Source organism: Diadema antillarum, unplaced genomic scaffold (assembly GCF_040938485.1).
Source record: "Diadema antillarum isolate AM-2024a unplaced genomic scaffold, OU_Dant_1.0 seq00000486_RagTag, whole genome shotgun sequence".
Taxonomy (NCBI): Eukaryota; Metazoa; Echinodermata; class Echinoidea; order Diadematoida; family Diadematidae; genus Diadema; species Diadema antillarum.
The window spans coordinates 72,501-87,960 of NW_027271449.1; the positions used below are offsets into that span (position 1 = coordinate 72,501).

Sequence of the window (15,460 nt, forward strand, 5' to 3'; positions counted from 1 at the left end):
TTATGCAAATTTTGCGAATTACTGTTGGACTGTAAATTTAACATCACACGAAAATGTCACCTTGTGCTAGGGTAATAGTGCACTTAAAAATATCCCTGGTGTCAATTCGCAAAAACAATATCTTGTGAAAATGTCCATGACCTCCTCATTAAAAAAACAACAACAACAACAGCTAATACAGAAATGCAGTCATGTGACCACTGGGACAATATAATATGATGTCATCATATTTAAAAAGACATAGATCCTCAATCCCTCGTCTGCATTTGCTCAACTTTTCATTGTTCTTCTGACTGCTACCTCATGTTAAAGACATAATGCAGTACTAAATTTGCCTGAAGAAGAAAAAAGTTATAATTATTATTAACAATATTCTCTTCTTTTATACATTTTGAAGGATTCAGTAATTGCATTACGTTATGAGAATGATTGGTACCATAATGCCAAATGATCGCAATGGTATAAAGTGAGCATAAAAAAGATGAACATTCCTTCATCTCCTGGGGAGAAGACTACAATTCAAATTAGATGTTTTGTTCTCCCTCTGCAGCAGTCAGCATAACCAAAAACTTTTCTCACAATTTCGGATGTTACTCTGAGTGATATCCCCTAGCATCATGCACTGTGTCTAATATCCCTATACTTGTGCACGTACATTAAGCGCAGCAGGCATATTCTCTTTGTACCCTCTTACCACGTGCATCATGTGCACTAGTATAGGGCATGCTCTACGGTGCACTATACTTGATTGTAGAATGACAAATACTAAATTATCCCGAGTGCTGTTTTGTTTCACCGAGGCCGCAGGCCGAGGTGAATAGAACTGCACGAGGGATAATTTATTACCAGTATTTGAAGTTCTACAGTCCAGTACTGGTGCATCAATAGAACATGCCCTAATTGTTAAATAGCAAAAAGGTCCCCAGATCTACATGTATTTTCTGTAGGTCTAGGCACTAGTAAGATCTAACATTAGGACTCACCGTTCTGATTTCTTGCACGCAGAGTTAACCGCAACCTTGTACAGCGCGATGCTAGCACAGCCACGTATGCGTATTGCACAGAGCAGACTCACATGAGACCGTGCACCTCAAAACGAACATAAAGTCGCACACACTGATTTTGCGTGAGGACTGAAAATAAGTGAAATGGGTCAACCTAGCCGAACTTGACGTTTTCATATTTTCTGAAAGAGCGGGTCTTCTTTTACGTTATGCTAAAATTTGGTATCATAAAACGGGCAGGAAAGTGTGTTTTTTTTAGCATTTTCTCTCGAACATTTTTGGTAGAATAGTGTGATTAGGTGTGTCTTTAGAATCCCTTTTTCATTTCTGAAAAACTTTGTCCACACTCTTCACTTTCAACTCTAATAACTTTTGAAAGGATAATGCTACTGCTTTGAAAGTTGGCATTAATTATGGACAGAATGTGTTCATGAGGCATGCCTAATATCAGTTTAATCTGATAATCCCTTCATTGTTGTTACTCTGGTGGTTTACTTCCTGTTTTTTGTCCCATTCATCGCACAGCCAGCACGGTTTGGTAAAGATTAAGCGCTTGAATAGACACTGTACTTCAGAGCCTCTTTTCTCAGTTCACACTTTTCCTGAGTTTGTGCTTTCTTTCCAATATTTAGATAGGTTAGGAGAGTCTATTTGATTTGAGTTATACATCATTTTAAAGCTTAAAGTCTGCTCTTTCAGAATATGGTCTTAACTAAAAATTCATGTCTGGCGACTTTTTGTTTGTTTTGAGGTGCAGGGTCACATATGATAAACTGCTACATTCTGTGTCCAGTGCCCTATGCGTGCATACGTTGAAATGCTTGGCCTTGTCCTACTATGTCCCTCGCTGCGCGAATCTCTGCATACATAAGCATAGGCGCGCTATCAAGCGTTCAGTATAGTGGCACGGCCGTTCACTATACCAAAGTTTTTCCACAATCACGTGATGTAATCCAACCAATCATAACGCAAATTTTACTCTAGCCGTATTTATGAGAAAGTTATGATCATTGGTGATAATTTTTTACTATGTTACAGGAACTTTACTACAATCATTTCTGAACATCTATGGACTGCACTCCCTCACTGAGATTTTGAAGATTACACTATATGCATGCCCGAATGACAATTAGGAAATAAAATTCATATTGTTTCATTTCATCAGTTTTTTTAATTGAAGGCAAAGTGATCTAGTTAGATATCTACATAAAAGTACAGATCGCTGGATGGGAAGAATTGATTTCATTATTGTCATCTCAAAGCTTGTATCAAAACAGAGGACTTTTATGAGGAAGCACACAAAATGTGAACTCAGAATAAAAGGGAAGGTAACAACATTTTACTTACCCCACAGGGCCCATATTCCGAGTTGCTGATCTCGATACATTGGGCCAAGCACAAGTGTGGGGATGAAATAGGAGTTGTAGGCCCATAGAGTAGTGATAAATGTGAGGTAGAAACAGCCTCTCGTTTCTTTGAGCAGCTTGAGGCCAAACGGCAACCTGTAGACATTAAATGACTGCCGGTTCTCATCTGCTTCTCTGAGGACCACCTCCTTCTCGTCCGTCTCCCCGGTAACCAGTTTATAGACGTTGTACTCCATCTGTGTAGTTCAGGCATATGTACAAAGAAGGTATCTCTTTGACTTTGTGTAGATAGATAGGACAACATGGCTTTGATATAAAAATTCAATCAACACACCAACATACTTGTAAATTGCAAGCCTTTGATTATACAGGGCTTGACAACAGTTTATTTGTAATATATGGTTACTTGTCTCCTGCGTTTGTTGCCATTGCCTTGGTAGAGGTGTTGTGTGTTGTATTGTGTGTTTGTGTATATTGATGTGTGTGGACATGTCATAGTGTAAACAAACATGGATTTCATTTGTATATGTAAGTAGAGAAACCCTCTATCCTGTTAACCAGCTTAGAACTAGTCTAGTTTGTGTAAAGTAAATTAGTAGTAGGTCCATTGACAAACAAAGACTCCTTCAAAGCAGCAATCCTCAACTACATCCAAGAGCAAAGAAACTAATTTCTAAACTTCTCTCTCCGTGCATTTAAACACCAGCGCACCCCCTGTCCGGTTGGCCCCCTCCTCCTAGTCCTGGGCTAGCTAGGGGTAAATTTAGGGGTGTTGGTTGGACAGTAACATAGAAGATACTTGATATCGAATTGTTCGTTGGATGAATGACAGATAAGTCAAGGACCTTGCAACAGAGAGTGAGATAAAACATAACCTCAAATGGATACAAAGAGTTGGAGCTATGCTATGGATTACGGTATGGAGCCTGTCCATAGCTTGGTCAGGGTTTCACTTTCCCACATGAAATTATATGTATGGGACTGTATTACGCAGCACAACGATTAATTGATAAATAAAGCGATTTTGTTGTAAATATAAAGCATTCCTGGTTCACACTGTAAACAAATCGGCTTGCCTTGGTATACTTGTGCATTAACATTCAGATAAAAGAACACAAACGTACTCTCCAACAATCTCCCGTATTTTAGGATGTCCTTGATCCTCTCCACTAGCACACAGACAGCATATTAGGATGCACCTGGACGACAGCAGCATATCAGCGGATCGCATCATATCACCAGTCAGTCGGCCGCCTGGGCGCAGCGGCGAAGGCTCGCTGACAGCCAGAGACGAGCGACCTCACTCGCACACCTTTCTGGGCAAGCCTTGCGTGTGACTTGCGGAGAACTTTTTTTTTTTTCCCTACCCTACGGTTCCCTCAGATGGCCCCGCACCTGACAGTACTTACCAAGTATCTCGCCCGTAGTTGCCCGGAGGTGCACACCAGCGGCGTAGCCAGGATTTGATCTTGGGAGGGGGGGGGGGGGGGGGGGGGGAGGAGGTATGAGAGGGGAGTGTCCCCCTCTCACCGTGAGAACTTTTTTTGCATTTTGATGTTGTAAATGGTGCAATTTGAGGCATGGTTTTTTTTTTTTCGCGTTTTATCTACCGGTACTTGAAACAGTCCCACTTGTTTAAGGTAGCAGTATATTTTGCTGTAGATTATCATTGAACAATTTGCCTATAAGATGGTATCATTTAAATAAACTTCTTGTATTAATTCTTACAATGAATATCATGAACGTTGTCTGTAAAAGACATTCAAACAGAAAAGGCATGCACACAAGGGTGTAGATAAGAAGCATTTCTCCTCCCATGGTGCACACGAAGATGATTTTGCATTTTCAGACCTGAAATTCAGCGATCTGTTGCAAACTTTTGGTGCAATACTGGGAATTTTTTTCCAGCGGCCCCCAAATGATAATGGAAATAAATAGGGCTTTTTTAAAGGGAAGTGCTAAAGTCACGGAATTTAGCTCTTATTCCGAGTGTGCATCACTAGGGGAGGGTGCACCGTGGGAGGGGGATTCCCCTCCCGCTCGATGCTCGACGGATCTTAAATTGCGTTTTTAGAATTGAAATAAAGCGATCTGAAGCCCCCTTTTTTTTTAGAAAATTCGAAAATTGTCATTCCCCAAAGTGTAAGTCTATAGAGGGGACCAAGCAATGGGAGGGTGGTAAGATATACCTCTCCAATATTCGAGGGAGCTTTTTCAGTTTTAGAACTGAAATTCAACAATCACAACAATCTGGCGCACACTTTTGTTGAAATATCTGGATATTTGTCAATCAGAAAAGTATAGTCTGTGGAAGAAGACAAAGCAGGAGGATGTGGGAGGGGATAAGCCCTATTCCCCCTCCTAAACGACGGAGATTCTGTATTTTGTGATTGCAGTTAAACGTTTTGGTACACACATTTTGCAGGAAAACTGTCCATGTTCGAAGTGTAGCCACAGCCTATACTTGTATGCATGGGGGGGGGGGGGGGGGCGAGCAGGGACAAGGCGTCAGCGAGTGCTATCACCACCCTTCCCGTACGAGGGAGCTTTTGCCTTTTTAAAGTTGAAATTGAGATATCTCGTATACGCATATTTGATGGAATATTTGGGAAATTATAAATAAAAACACAACTGATCTGGGGGAACTGAGGGAGGAGAGGGTTGATTAAAAGGGGATATTCCCCTTGTACAGGAGGGAACTGAGTTTTCGAAATAAGTCTTGTGCACTCAGAATTATTCGGATTTTTTTTTTTTTTGGTAAATCTGAAAAGTGTAGGGCCTACTGAGACTAGGGAAAGGGGCACAGAGGGGGACCCAAGAAAGAGAGATTTTGCATTTTTTTAAATTGAAATTCAACGATCTGGTGCACACTTTGAGTAAAATATTGAAAAAAATTATGATCTTACTTGATGAAAGGTCGAAAAGGGAGACGCGCTTCATGCACACGCACAGTATACGCGCATTTTTTTTTTTTCGCCTTCCAAATCCCCGGTCCAAATCTTGGGGGCGACCGCCCTATCGCCCCCCCCCCCCCCCCCGGCTACGCCAATGGTGCACACGCAAGTCTGATTTACCCGCAGCCAAGTTTTAGCATGACCAAAACTTTTTCCGGGTGAGTCGCGGGGATTGCACGCAGAGGTCCATGCAGAACACCAATAGGAAGCCCGTAGCTGCCGCAAGTCACAAGCAGTTGACTCGCCTAAAGTACGTAAGTTGCCCGTGGATCTATGCCTATGCGTCTGAAGCGCGTGTCATCTGCGGGCATTCTACGAGCACAATACGGGTGTTTTACTGGCAAGGAATGGTTTCGAAACTGCCTATATCCGTGTAGCTGGTCAGTTCTGCGGGCGTGGCGCGAGTTGTACGAGCAAATTGCGTGTATGCGGTGGGTCAGGTACTGCCTTTCTGCTGGTAAGTTATGAGTCGGCTGCGGCCCACATAATGATATTCTGTGGGACTTCTGCCATAGGTAGCCTATAGGGATTCCTTCACCGAGTCCTGCGTGCTGGAAAATCCCCACACGCAACAAGCCCGCGTAGCTTGTCTGGACAGGTGTGACAGCTCGACTCCGGGTAACTAAGGGCGAGATACGTATAAGGTACTGTCATGTGCGTGTCATCTGCGGGTAGCAAAAATTGTTCTTAGCAAGTCGCACGCAAGGCTTGCCCGGAAAGGTGTGACAGGGCAAGTTCCACCACCACCAACACCACCAAGTGCTGCACTAAGACCCATAGGCCTACCTGTACTGTACCTGCGGGTTCATTCACCTTTACGTGTCATAACTTTCTTCTATCATGGCTGCGTTTTACTTTCACAACATAATTTCCGAAAACATGTATAAACTACTGAAATAATTTTAGTATAATGATTACTGAATAGACCTCATTAATGGCATTATATACCAAAGCTTGTAATTAATGATTGCAAGCTCTGCAAACCATGCACCAACATGACCAATCTATTTCGAAATAGTCAGCATTCAGAGGTAAAATCATTCCGTTATACGACATAAAATCTCTCCAAAGAAGACATACATTGATGGAATATGTTTATTTACTTTCAAAGCAGTCTTAGGTTTGTTTTTTTGTTTTTAACTATACTCGTGTATTAAAGCTGTGACAAATATAACACCTCCATGATGCTTTACACAGTTGACACTGAAAATTAACCGTTATTTTCGCCTTGCAATATCAAAACTTTCCTAAAGATGGAGTAATGCTTTGGATGTATAGAAACTGCTAACATGCAGAACTACACGCTATCACCATAAAATAGCTCACTACGATCGTGACGATTGCGACAATGCTGGCTAAGTTTTGAAACTCGTAAACAACAAGCATCGGGCGAGAATCACAATTGAGAAAATGTCGTGTCCGAAGCCAGCTGTTACCTACCACTCCAAAACGGAAGAAGAAGGAAAATCGTTAGATTAAAGGGACATTGGTAAGTGCATGCTATGAAAGATTAGTTGCATATGAATTCGTTGTCCATTCTTTTTGCATTGAATGTTTGACTGTATCAACCTTTGGTTCTTCATTATTACATTCTTTCATTAGAACTTTGAGATTTTATTAAAGCATGAAAGCTTAATACGAAGGACTGCATGGGAACTGCAATAAAAATTTGTCAAAATCTTAGACAGGAGAAAAGGACGATAAAAGTGATGGACAAGTCCTAAATAAAAAGAACGAAATAATGTCAATATATCATTTAGGTTCTACATTCTGATATACAATACGGTCGGTATATAAGAAAGTGTTGTGTGTGTGTGTGTGTGTGTGTGTGTGTGCCTAATCGTGTGTATTTTTTCATATGTACCGTAAAACGGGTACTTTTTATTCGTTCTTAAACTTGGCCAGAGGTGTGAAGAATTTTGAATGACCACGCGTTTGTCCGCCAGGTTTGTTGTTTCCCACAGTGTGAATTAAATGACAAGCTCTGTAAAGGTCCAAACTGATCAACATTCTCAGCCGGGTTAGATAAAGAACTTCATGTTCGAGTAAGTGCTGCTCTCAAGTTTTTCGTGTGTGACCATCTATTATACCGGGAACCTCGTTGCATTTTAAGGGGGACATGAAAGTCTTGATATTTGCCTGTCTCCTCGGGGGTTTGCTGGTAGCGACCCAAGCCGCCGGGAGCGAGCATCGACGAGAGAAGCGGTTTTTAAATCTTGCGAAACTGAGGGCCCGACTGATGGCGATGCGAGGCCAGGTCCAAAGCAAGGCTAAGTCAGCAGCATCGAACCCACCCTCCTCCTCTGCCGCTAAGTCCAAACCAGCTTTCACTTTCAGAATCCCCGTGCCCATTCCGCCTCCGCCTGCTCCTCCTTCGTCGTCGAACGAGCGGTCTGACTACTGCCACCCGGAATGGACAAAGTTCGGCGAGAACCAATGCGTCAGCGTCTTCAACGCGGAAAATTTGCTGCCCCAAGACCTGCAAGATACCAACATGGGCAAATTGTCGGCAACGAAGGCGGCGGAATGGTGTCAAAAGTACCAATACCACCAAGTCCACGGGGACTTATTCCTCGTCTCAACTGACTCGAATGCAGTAAGTAGAAGTCGTATCCTATCAAGACCTCGTAATACTCTCGAATGCAGGCCCGGTCAATCTCAAAAATTACATCTATCCGTGCCATCTTTGTCCTGTTTTCACGGAATTATACAATGTGTACCAAAGAAGAAGAAAGAAAAAAAAAACAGTGGCAGAAACATCTCTTTACATACAGCTACTATACCTACCTTCACTGCTCTTTTTTAAACGTTTTTGAAACGAATACCTTGTAAAAGGTAAAAGCCAATCGTCCCCAATTATTACTTGGTATCCCTCGGAGGGCGTCTCTTTTCACTTTTAAACGCAAGCTGAAAATAGTAATACGGAACATTAATAGAAAGCGCCGTTTCAGTTCTGTGCGTCTTATTCTTAATGATGTCGAACTGGATGTCAGATTAAAGATGACCTAACATAGCTAAATAAGAAAAGTAGTTATTTCTGTATATGTACGATATGCGACGCACCTGTAACCTTTATGCAAACGCAAACGATATCGATGTAAATGAAATCTATTCATCCTCCATTTCTGTTGTTCTCCTTGCTTTTTTCGGAGGGGGGGGGTGCCTTTTTTCTCTGTCTTTCTGTTTAGTCTGTTACTGCAACACAAATAGCTAAATATTGTAAACTATGGGACACAGTATAAGAAGTAGAACTTTGATCGGTCAAAATCGAAACTCATGAAGATTAAAAGAGGACGTTTGAAGTTATAAATTTCACGAAAAGTGATATCGGTCGCAACAGCTTTCCTACATGAGGCGAACAAGCACAAACTTAATGTTACTGTCACTTTCGTTTTAATTCTGAATTAAGAATAGTAATATAGTACTACTACCACCACTACTACTACTCCTACTACTACTACTACTACTAATAATAATAATAATAATGATAATAATAACAATAACAATAACATGTGTTTCCTTCTATCGTAGAATGACGCTCCCAATAAGCTAGTTCAGAAGCTCGCCAAAGATGCATCGATGTCCGGCCGTATTTGGATCAATACATCGAAATCTCATGCCAACGGTACGTTTATATCAATTTCAAGTAACGTTATCAGGATGATGTCTGTATAGGCTTATTATACACAAACACGCACAAACACTCACACAAAGACATAATCTGTAGATATTGATATCAAAAGTGAGCGAAACCTAGAAACAAAATGCAAAAACAAAATCAAACTCCTCAAGTCTTATTGATCTATTTTTTAAGTTAAGACTTTACATAAATGGTGAAAATAATGATGGCAATATCATTAGTGCTTTAATATAGTTCTAAAATGCGAGTTAGGGACAGAAACAAACACTTTAAAAATTTGAATCCGTATGTTTGATGTGAAGTGCAATGTATTGTTAAATACACAAAATGTGAACAATAGTTGTAATAAGAATTCTTCCAGATTAAACCGTGTATACGGTTATGGTTTAATGAGAAAATGCTGATATCTCCTCATATTTCAGGCTTTATTGCGAAAATTCTATAAGCTAGGATGTTTTGTGATACAACAGACCTACACATATGCATCAAATGTGATATCTTGAACATTTTTAAAATCTTTGCTCCCAAAGGTAAACTGGACCTTTAATTATTTCTACCATTTTATTAATCTCGAAATCTCGTTTATTAAGTGTGTGTGTCATTAGAAACAAGGAAAAGTAGAAATTACGCGGTGCGTAATATATGTCCCCGCCGGAAGTAGCATTTAGTAGCAAAATGTACAATATAGGTAAAAAGATCAAGGTCAAAGGAGTCAAAGGTCAAAATTCTATGTAGAAGTTTTGAAGCCCTCACCTTGTGCCATCACCTAAAGCAAACGGAATCGAAATCGGGTTAGAAATGGCGAAGGAGTAGCATTTTTGTAGCCAATGTACAATATAGGTAAAAAATCAAGGTCAAAGGTCAAAGGTCAAAATTCTGTGTAGAAGTTTTGAAGCCCTCACTTAGTGCCATCACATAAAGCAAACGGAATCGAAATCGGGTTAGAAATGGCGAAGGAGTAGCATTTGGTAGCAAAATGTACAATACAGGTCAAAATCAAGGTCAGAGGTCAAAGAAGTCCAAGGTCAACATTTTGTGTAGAAGTTTTGAAGCCCTCACCTGGTGCCATCACTTAAAGCAAACGGAATTGAAATCGGGTTACAAATGGCGAAGGAGTAGCATTTTGTAGCAAAATGTACAATATAGGTCAAAAATCAAGGTCAAAGGTCAAAGAAGTCAAAGGTCAAAATTCTGTGTAGAAGTTTTGAAGCCCTCACCTAGTGCCATCACATAAAGCAAACGGAATTGAAATCGGGTTAGAAATGGCGAAGGAGTAGCATTTTGTAGGCAATGTACAATATAGGTCAAAAATCAAGGTCAAAGGTCAAAGAAGTCAAAGGTCAAAATTCTGTGTAGAAGTTTTGAAGCCCTCACCTAGTGCCATCATATAAAGCAAACGGAATCAAAATCGGGTTAGAAATGGCGAAGGAGTAGCATTTTGAAGCAAAATGTACAATATAGGTCAAAGGTCAAGGTCAAAGGTCACAACTGAAATTCTGTGTAGAAGTTTCAAAGCTCCCATGTAGTGCTATCAAATAAAGCAAACAGAATCAAAATCGGGTTAGAAATGGCGAAGGAGTAGCATTTTGAACATTTTGATCACACACGGACGCACAGACAGACGGACAGACAGACGGACAGACGGACACACACACGTACGGAGCCCGTTTCATAGTCCCCTGCTCGAACTCGTTCGGCGGGGACAATTAGTGTGCTTCCACCTTCAAACGGAAAAATCTTCCTTCCGAATTCATAAGCGGATCCAGAGGGGGGCGCCCCGGGTGCGCGCCCCTATTTTTTCTTAAAACAAAATAAATAAAAAGGGGAAAAAAATAATGAAAGGGAATGCGGGCGCTCCCCCAACCCTTTAATTTCTGAAGAAGCCATCTTTTCCATTCAAATTCATGAATTTCTTCCGTCGAGATGTTTTCATTGCAACTGATTGACAAATTGCCCTACATCGGCGTAAAATAAGCACTGAATTGATCAGTGTTTTAGTAGTAGCCATGATAAAAAAAATCATGGGCGTACATACTCGAGCAGGATTCGAACCTACGACCTCCTGATCACCGGACAGGCGTCATCTCCACTAGACCACCGAGCTTTCGCCCGAAAGCAAGTGTTGGTTCTAATCCTTATAGCATGCAGCGGGTACTGCTTTGTTATTCAAATTCATGAATTCATCTTTTATCTTCGATTGTAGTGGAAGCAGAAAATTGCGCTGAGGCCCCTTCCTTTTTCTTTTTCTTTTTAGCCGATGAAACCCGAATATGGCACCAGAAATATTTTTGGTGCACCCCCCCCCCCCTTCGGAATTCTTGGATCCGTCCCTGGGATTGCAGTATGAAAGCAAGAGATACAATATGAAAGAGCACTCCAAAGCAAAGTCGAGGAATCGCAAGAGAGAGAGAGAGAGAGGAAAAACAAATCACGACCATTTCAATGTCATTGAATTGTGTTGAGTTTGGTACCCAAAATGAAGCCGTATGAAAAATCGTTATGGTGTCGTAAAAGTGACGATATTTCTCTTTAAATTTGCCAGTTTCTGTACAAGAGATGCCTTGTCATCAGTTTCTTGACAACGAGGTCCCGTTTCATAAAACTTGTTATCAACTTGTTACTTGTTTCTTTGAGTGGTTCGCAATATACAAGCTTGCTTTTTGTGGACCTCTCATTTTTTTTCTCAACTGAAGCATAACTTTGTATTTTTTTTTTTGCATGTATGCATGCATATATCTTTATTTGTGGTTATCCTTTGCAAAGTCGAATGTATACGTTTATGATATAATTCCTGATTCATTCTTTGTCATGTTTTGTTGGAAAAAGAAGAATGAAAATAAATGAATTCAATTCGTAACAACTGCCACATTCATAATCTATATATGGCACATTTGCTCTCAGCCGATCAGACGCAAGGATTTCAGTACAAGCTTATAACAACTATCGTAAATTGTTATTGATAACAAGTTTTGTGAAGCATTACCCCAGATGATTTTTTTTCTAAACTAAAAAACGCCAGGCCAGAGGAAGGCAGACCCTTCACACATCTTAAAATCATATCGGGTTACTGTAGGGTCACATTTAAATCAAGAAATTTGCTGCTGGTGATGACGATAATAACGATAATCATGATAACGAACTGATGATGATGATGATGATGATGATGATGATGATGATGATGATGATGATGATGATGATGATGACAACGATGATCGTAATGAAAAAAGTAGCATGCAGTATTAGAATTAAAAGACATTTTGGTTCAATTAGTATTCTGCATTGTAATTGAATGTTGCAATGCGTTAATTATGACTCGAGCATGGACGATTTAAGCCCGAGGTGTGAACCGATTTCCGGTGGGATAAGTTAGACATGAGTGATAGACGATTATAATCATGAGGGAATAATGATTACATCGATTTCTATAGATATAGAAAGTAGAGAAATCGGCCGATTCAATAACGGAGGGCACGCGGCTTGCGGTAATTGTAAGATGAGGTGCAAAATTCATAATGATATCAGACTTGAAGGCACTTTTGAGATAATAAACACCTTCCTCAATAAGATCCATATAGCATTCGGCATTAAAGCAGATGATCATGCCCCATTGTTGTCTGTTAGTTTCGTTTTTCGTGCTTTCTTCCTCTCCTAGGTAGTTGAGATGCAAAGATACTGGTTCCGCTGTCACACTTTGCCCGATAAGGCAAACGCATGAGAAACGAATGTCGATTTTTTTGGCATCCGTTGATATCCGTTAAAATGCGTTTCATGTCCTTTTCATCCCTTGGATGGACGGATGGATCTTTTTTCTAATTTCCGTCAGAATGGCCAGAAAACTTTGTTCATGCACAAAGTTTTTTTTTCCTTCTCTCTCTCTCTCTCTCTCTCTCTCTCCCTCTCTCTCTCTCTCTCTCTCTCTCTCGCAAAAAACGGATAGCGCGGTCCAACCCATGTCCGATAGTTGTACGTTTTCTCCTGTATCTGTACTGTATTTTGTCGTTTTCCTCTCGTGTCCATCCGCTAGGCGTCCTGTAGACTGAGTCCGTTGCTGCAAGAGATGGCACGGATGGAACGGCTATGTACAGCACATCAAACGCCTACGCATGGTTCTCTGACGTTAAGTGTACGTCTCATGTGTCACACATTTTGTTTCTCGTTCTTTTTTGTCCTGTCGGCATGCGGTTCATATACGTTTCACATGCGTTAGTGCACGTTCCACTGTCCTTTACACAATTGCCTCACATGCGTTTTGTTCGGCCCCTGGACCGTGCATATACGTTCCTCTTAAACGGAAACTTAACACTGTCCACCGGATTAACGATTTCAACAACAGTTACTGATGAGCAAAATATCGGCTGTTTCTTGTACGGTGGGCCTATTCGGCAAAGTGTGACAGGCGCCAGGTGCGCGATTCCAACGTACACTGGAATTGATATTGAATACATTGAATTATACCGAGAAGAAGCCTTGTCCTACCTAATGTGCCTACTGTTTGAGTCATGGTGCTAGCTCGTATAATACATTCTTATTTTTCCACAGCCTGCTACACGATCGACCTAGAGAGGGGCGTGGTCGCCGAGGAAAATTGCTCCACCGAGCTCTACTACGCATGCGCAATGGATGAACCTGTCGTGCCTGAATCGGACTACGTCCGGAAGAAGTAGATGTAAAGCCTATTGAATTAACTGTGATGTTATGTGGCAGTCCTATAATCATCGGCTCTCATCACCGATGAACTATTGAAATAAATCTAGGACTTTCCTTTCCTTTGTGTGGTTTTGTTTACTTGCAGGAAATGAGTAGAATTGTTACAACAAATCAACCATTAGAGCAATCATCATGAGAGCAGTATATAGCACTGTGGCAGCAGAGTAATTCTTGCTAAGAACATAATAACGTATAGAAACTATAAACTATTTCAATGTCAGCTGTCATCTGAGGTGGAAAGCTCATTGTACTTTGGTTATTTGCATCGAAGGTTATATAGCTCCGAGACATTTCTAGAACAATTTAGGGGAAGGAGGGGAAGAAAACAACTATCAAATTTTTCATGTTTATGTTAATATCCACGTTCTCTGCAATGCCACTGGAGAATAATTGAAAATTAGTATACATAGAAAGAGCCTTCATTCAGTCAAAGATTAAAAACATACATCATGAAATGAGAAGGAGATAAACTGAGGACATTGCACTACCTCGACATTAAGTCAGTACAGAATACATAAATTGCTAGCGACTGATAAAATGATGTATAATCTGAATCTTATCTCTCAGTTTAGTTTCATCAATTCATATCAGGAAAAAATAGAGAGTGTCAAAAGGTATTCACGTATAACTGGACAAATCAACTTGATCAAAATGTAGTTGTCATTCGTTTTCATCACAGAGAATTCATCGACAACTTTAATCAGTAAAACTCCGGGAAATATTTGAATGAATTTTTTTTTAATTCTCCTGCTTTGTTTATACAACATTGCTGCGGGAGTAATACGACTCAGCACTGACGGCCGCACTGAGATATAATCAAGACATGTGGTGTGTACACAGATAAGCCTAATGCCGTAAATGAAATATAAGCAAACAAAACAAAGGAAGAAAGTAATAAAGATACACAGATGCAAAGGCATATAGAATAGCAAAACAATCCGCACATCAGGGGATGTCATATGCCTTACGAACTCTTACACTTTTGCAATAATGTTATCTTTTTCTTTTTTTTTATCATCTGCTGTAATAGCTATGATTCGTCGGAATAAATCTACCATGAAATACAAAGCTGTTTAATCTGATACGGCGCTCAGGAACATGCACACCGAACGCACAATGAAATGCGATTTTCATTCTATTTGAGAACATTTTTTTTTCCAATGAAAATGTCACAATATCATATTGTCGGTAATTATTGTGTTTGAAAATTGCCATTAAAAGTCATCTTACCAGCTCCAAACGAACTAATGGATTCGATAAAGTCTTGTCATTCTGAAATTTCTGATGTTAATGAATGGTTGCGTCACAAGGTAAGGATACGAAATACAGACAATATTCTTCGTGGTTGTCTTCTTTTTTTCTTTAAAATCATTCATGCAGAAGAATCATGAATGACCTATTATGTAAGTGTGAGTTCGTCATGTGTTTACTCACTGCATTCAATTATGATACAGCGACTTTTGGTGACAATATCGTTAAATCGCCAAAGTCTATTCAACTTCCTTCATCTTTACCAGCATGAAACGCGGCTTTGATGTGCCTCTAGAAAAAAAAAGTCTACTATTATGGCCGTAAATTATATAGTAGCTGTGTGTGACAGCTAGATTATACGCAGTATGCCTCACAATATACGTACATTGTACATACATATTTCATTGATTCTCCAACTTTCAGGGGCAGTTATCACCACATACATCCCAAAAGATGATGAAAATAATAATGATGATAATGATGATGATGATGATGATAGTAGTAGTAGTAGTAGTAACAATAATGATAATAATAATT

The 15,460-nt window shown here is 40.2% G+C and overlaps 1 protein-coding gene across 1 annotated transcript in view; it reads right to left on the reverse strand.

The window, feature by feature from the left end:
- LOC139733678 (palmitoyltransferase ZDHHC21-like) overlaps positions 1-3,584 on the reverse strand; it is a 48,033-nt gene extending 44,449 nt beyond the window's left edge. Inside the window, exons 1-2 of the mRNA XM_071644491.1 lie at positions 3,496-3,584; positions 2,352-2,607 (exon numbers count right to left, since the gene is read on the reverse strand). Coding sequence (XP_071500592.1) covers positions 2,352-2,607 — 256 coding nt within the window. The 5' untranslated portion in view covers positions 3,496-3,584. The remainder of the gene's footprint in view (positions 1-2,351; positions 2,608-3,495) is intronic.
- Between the last annotated feature and the right edge of the window lie 11,876 nt (positions 3,585-15,460).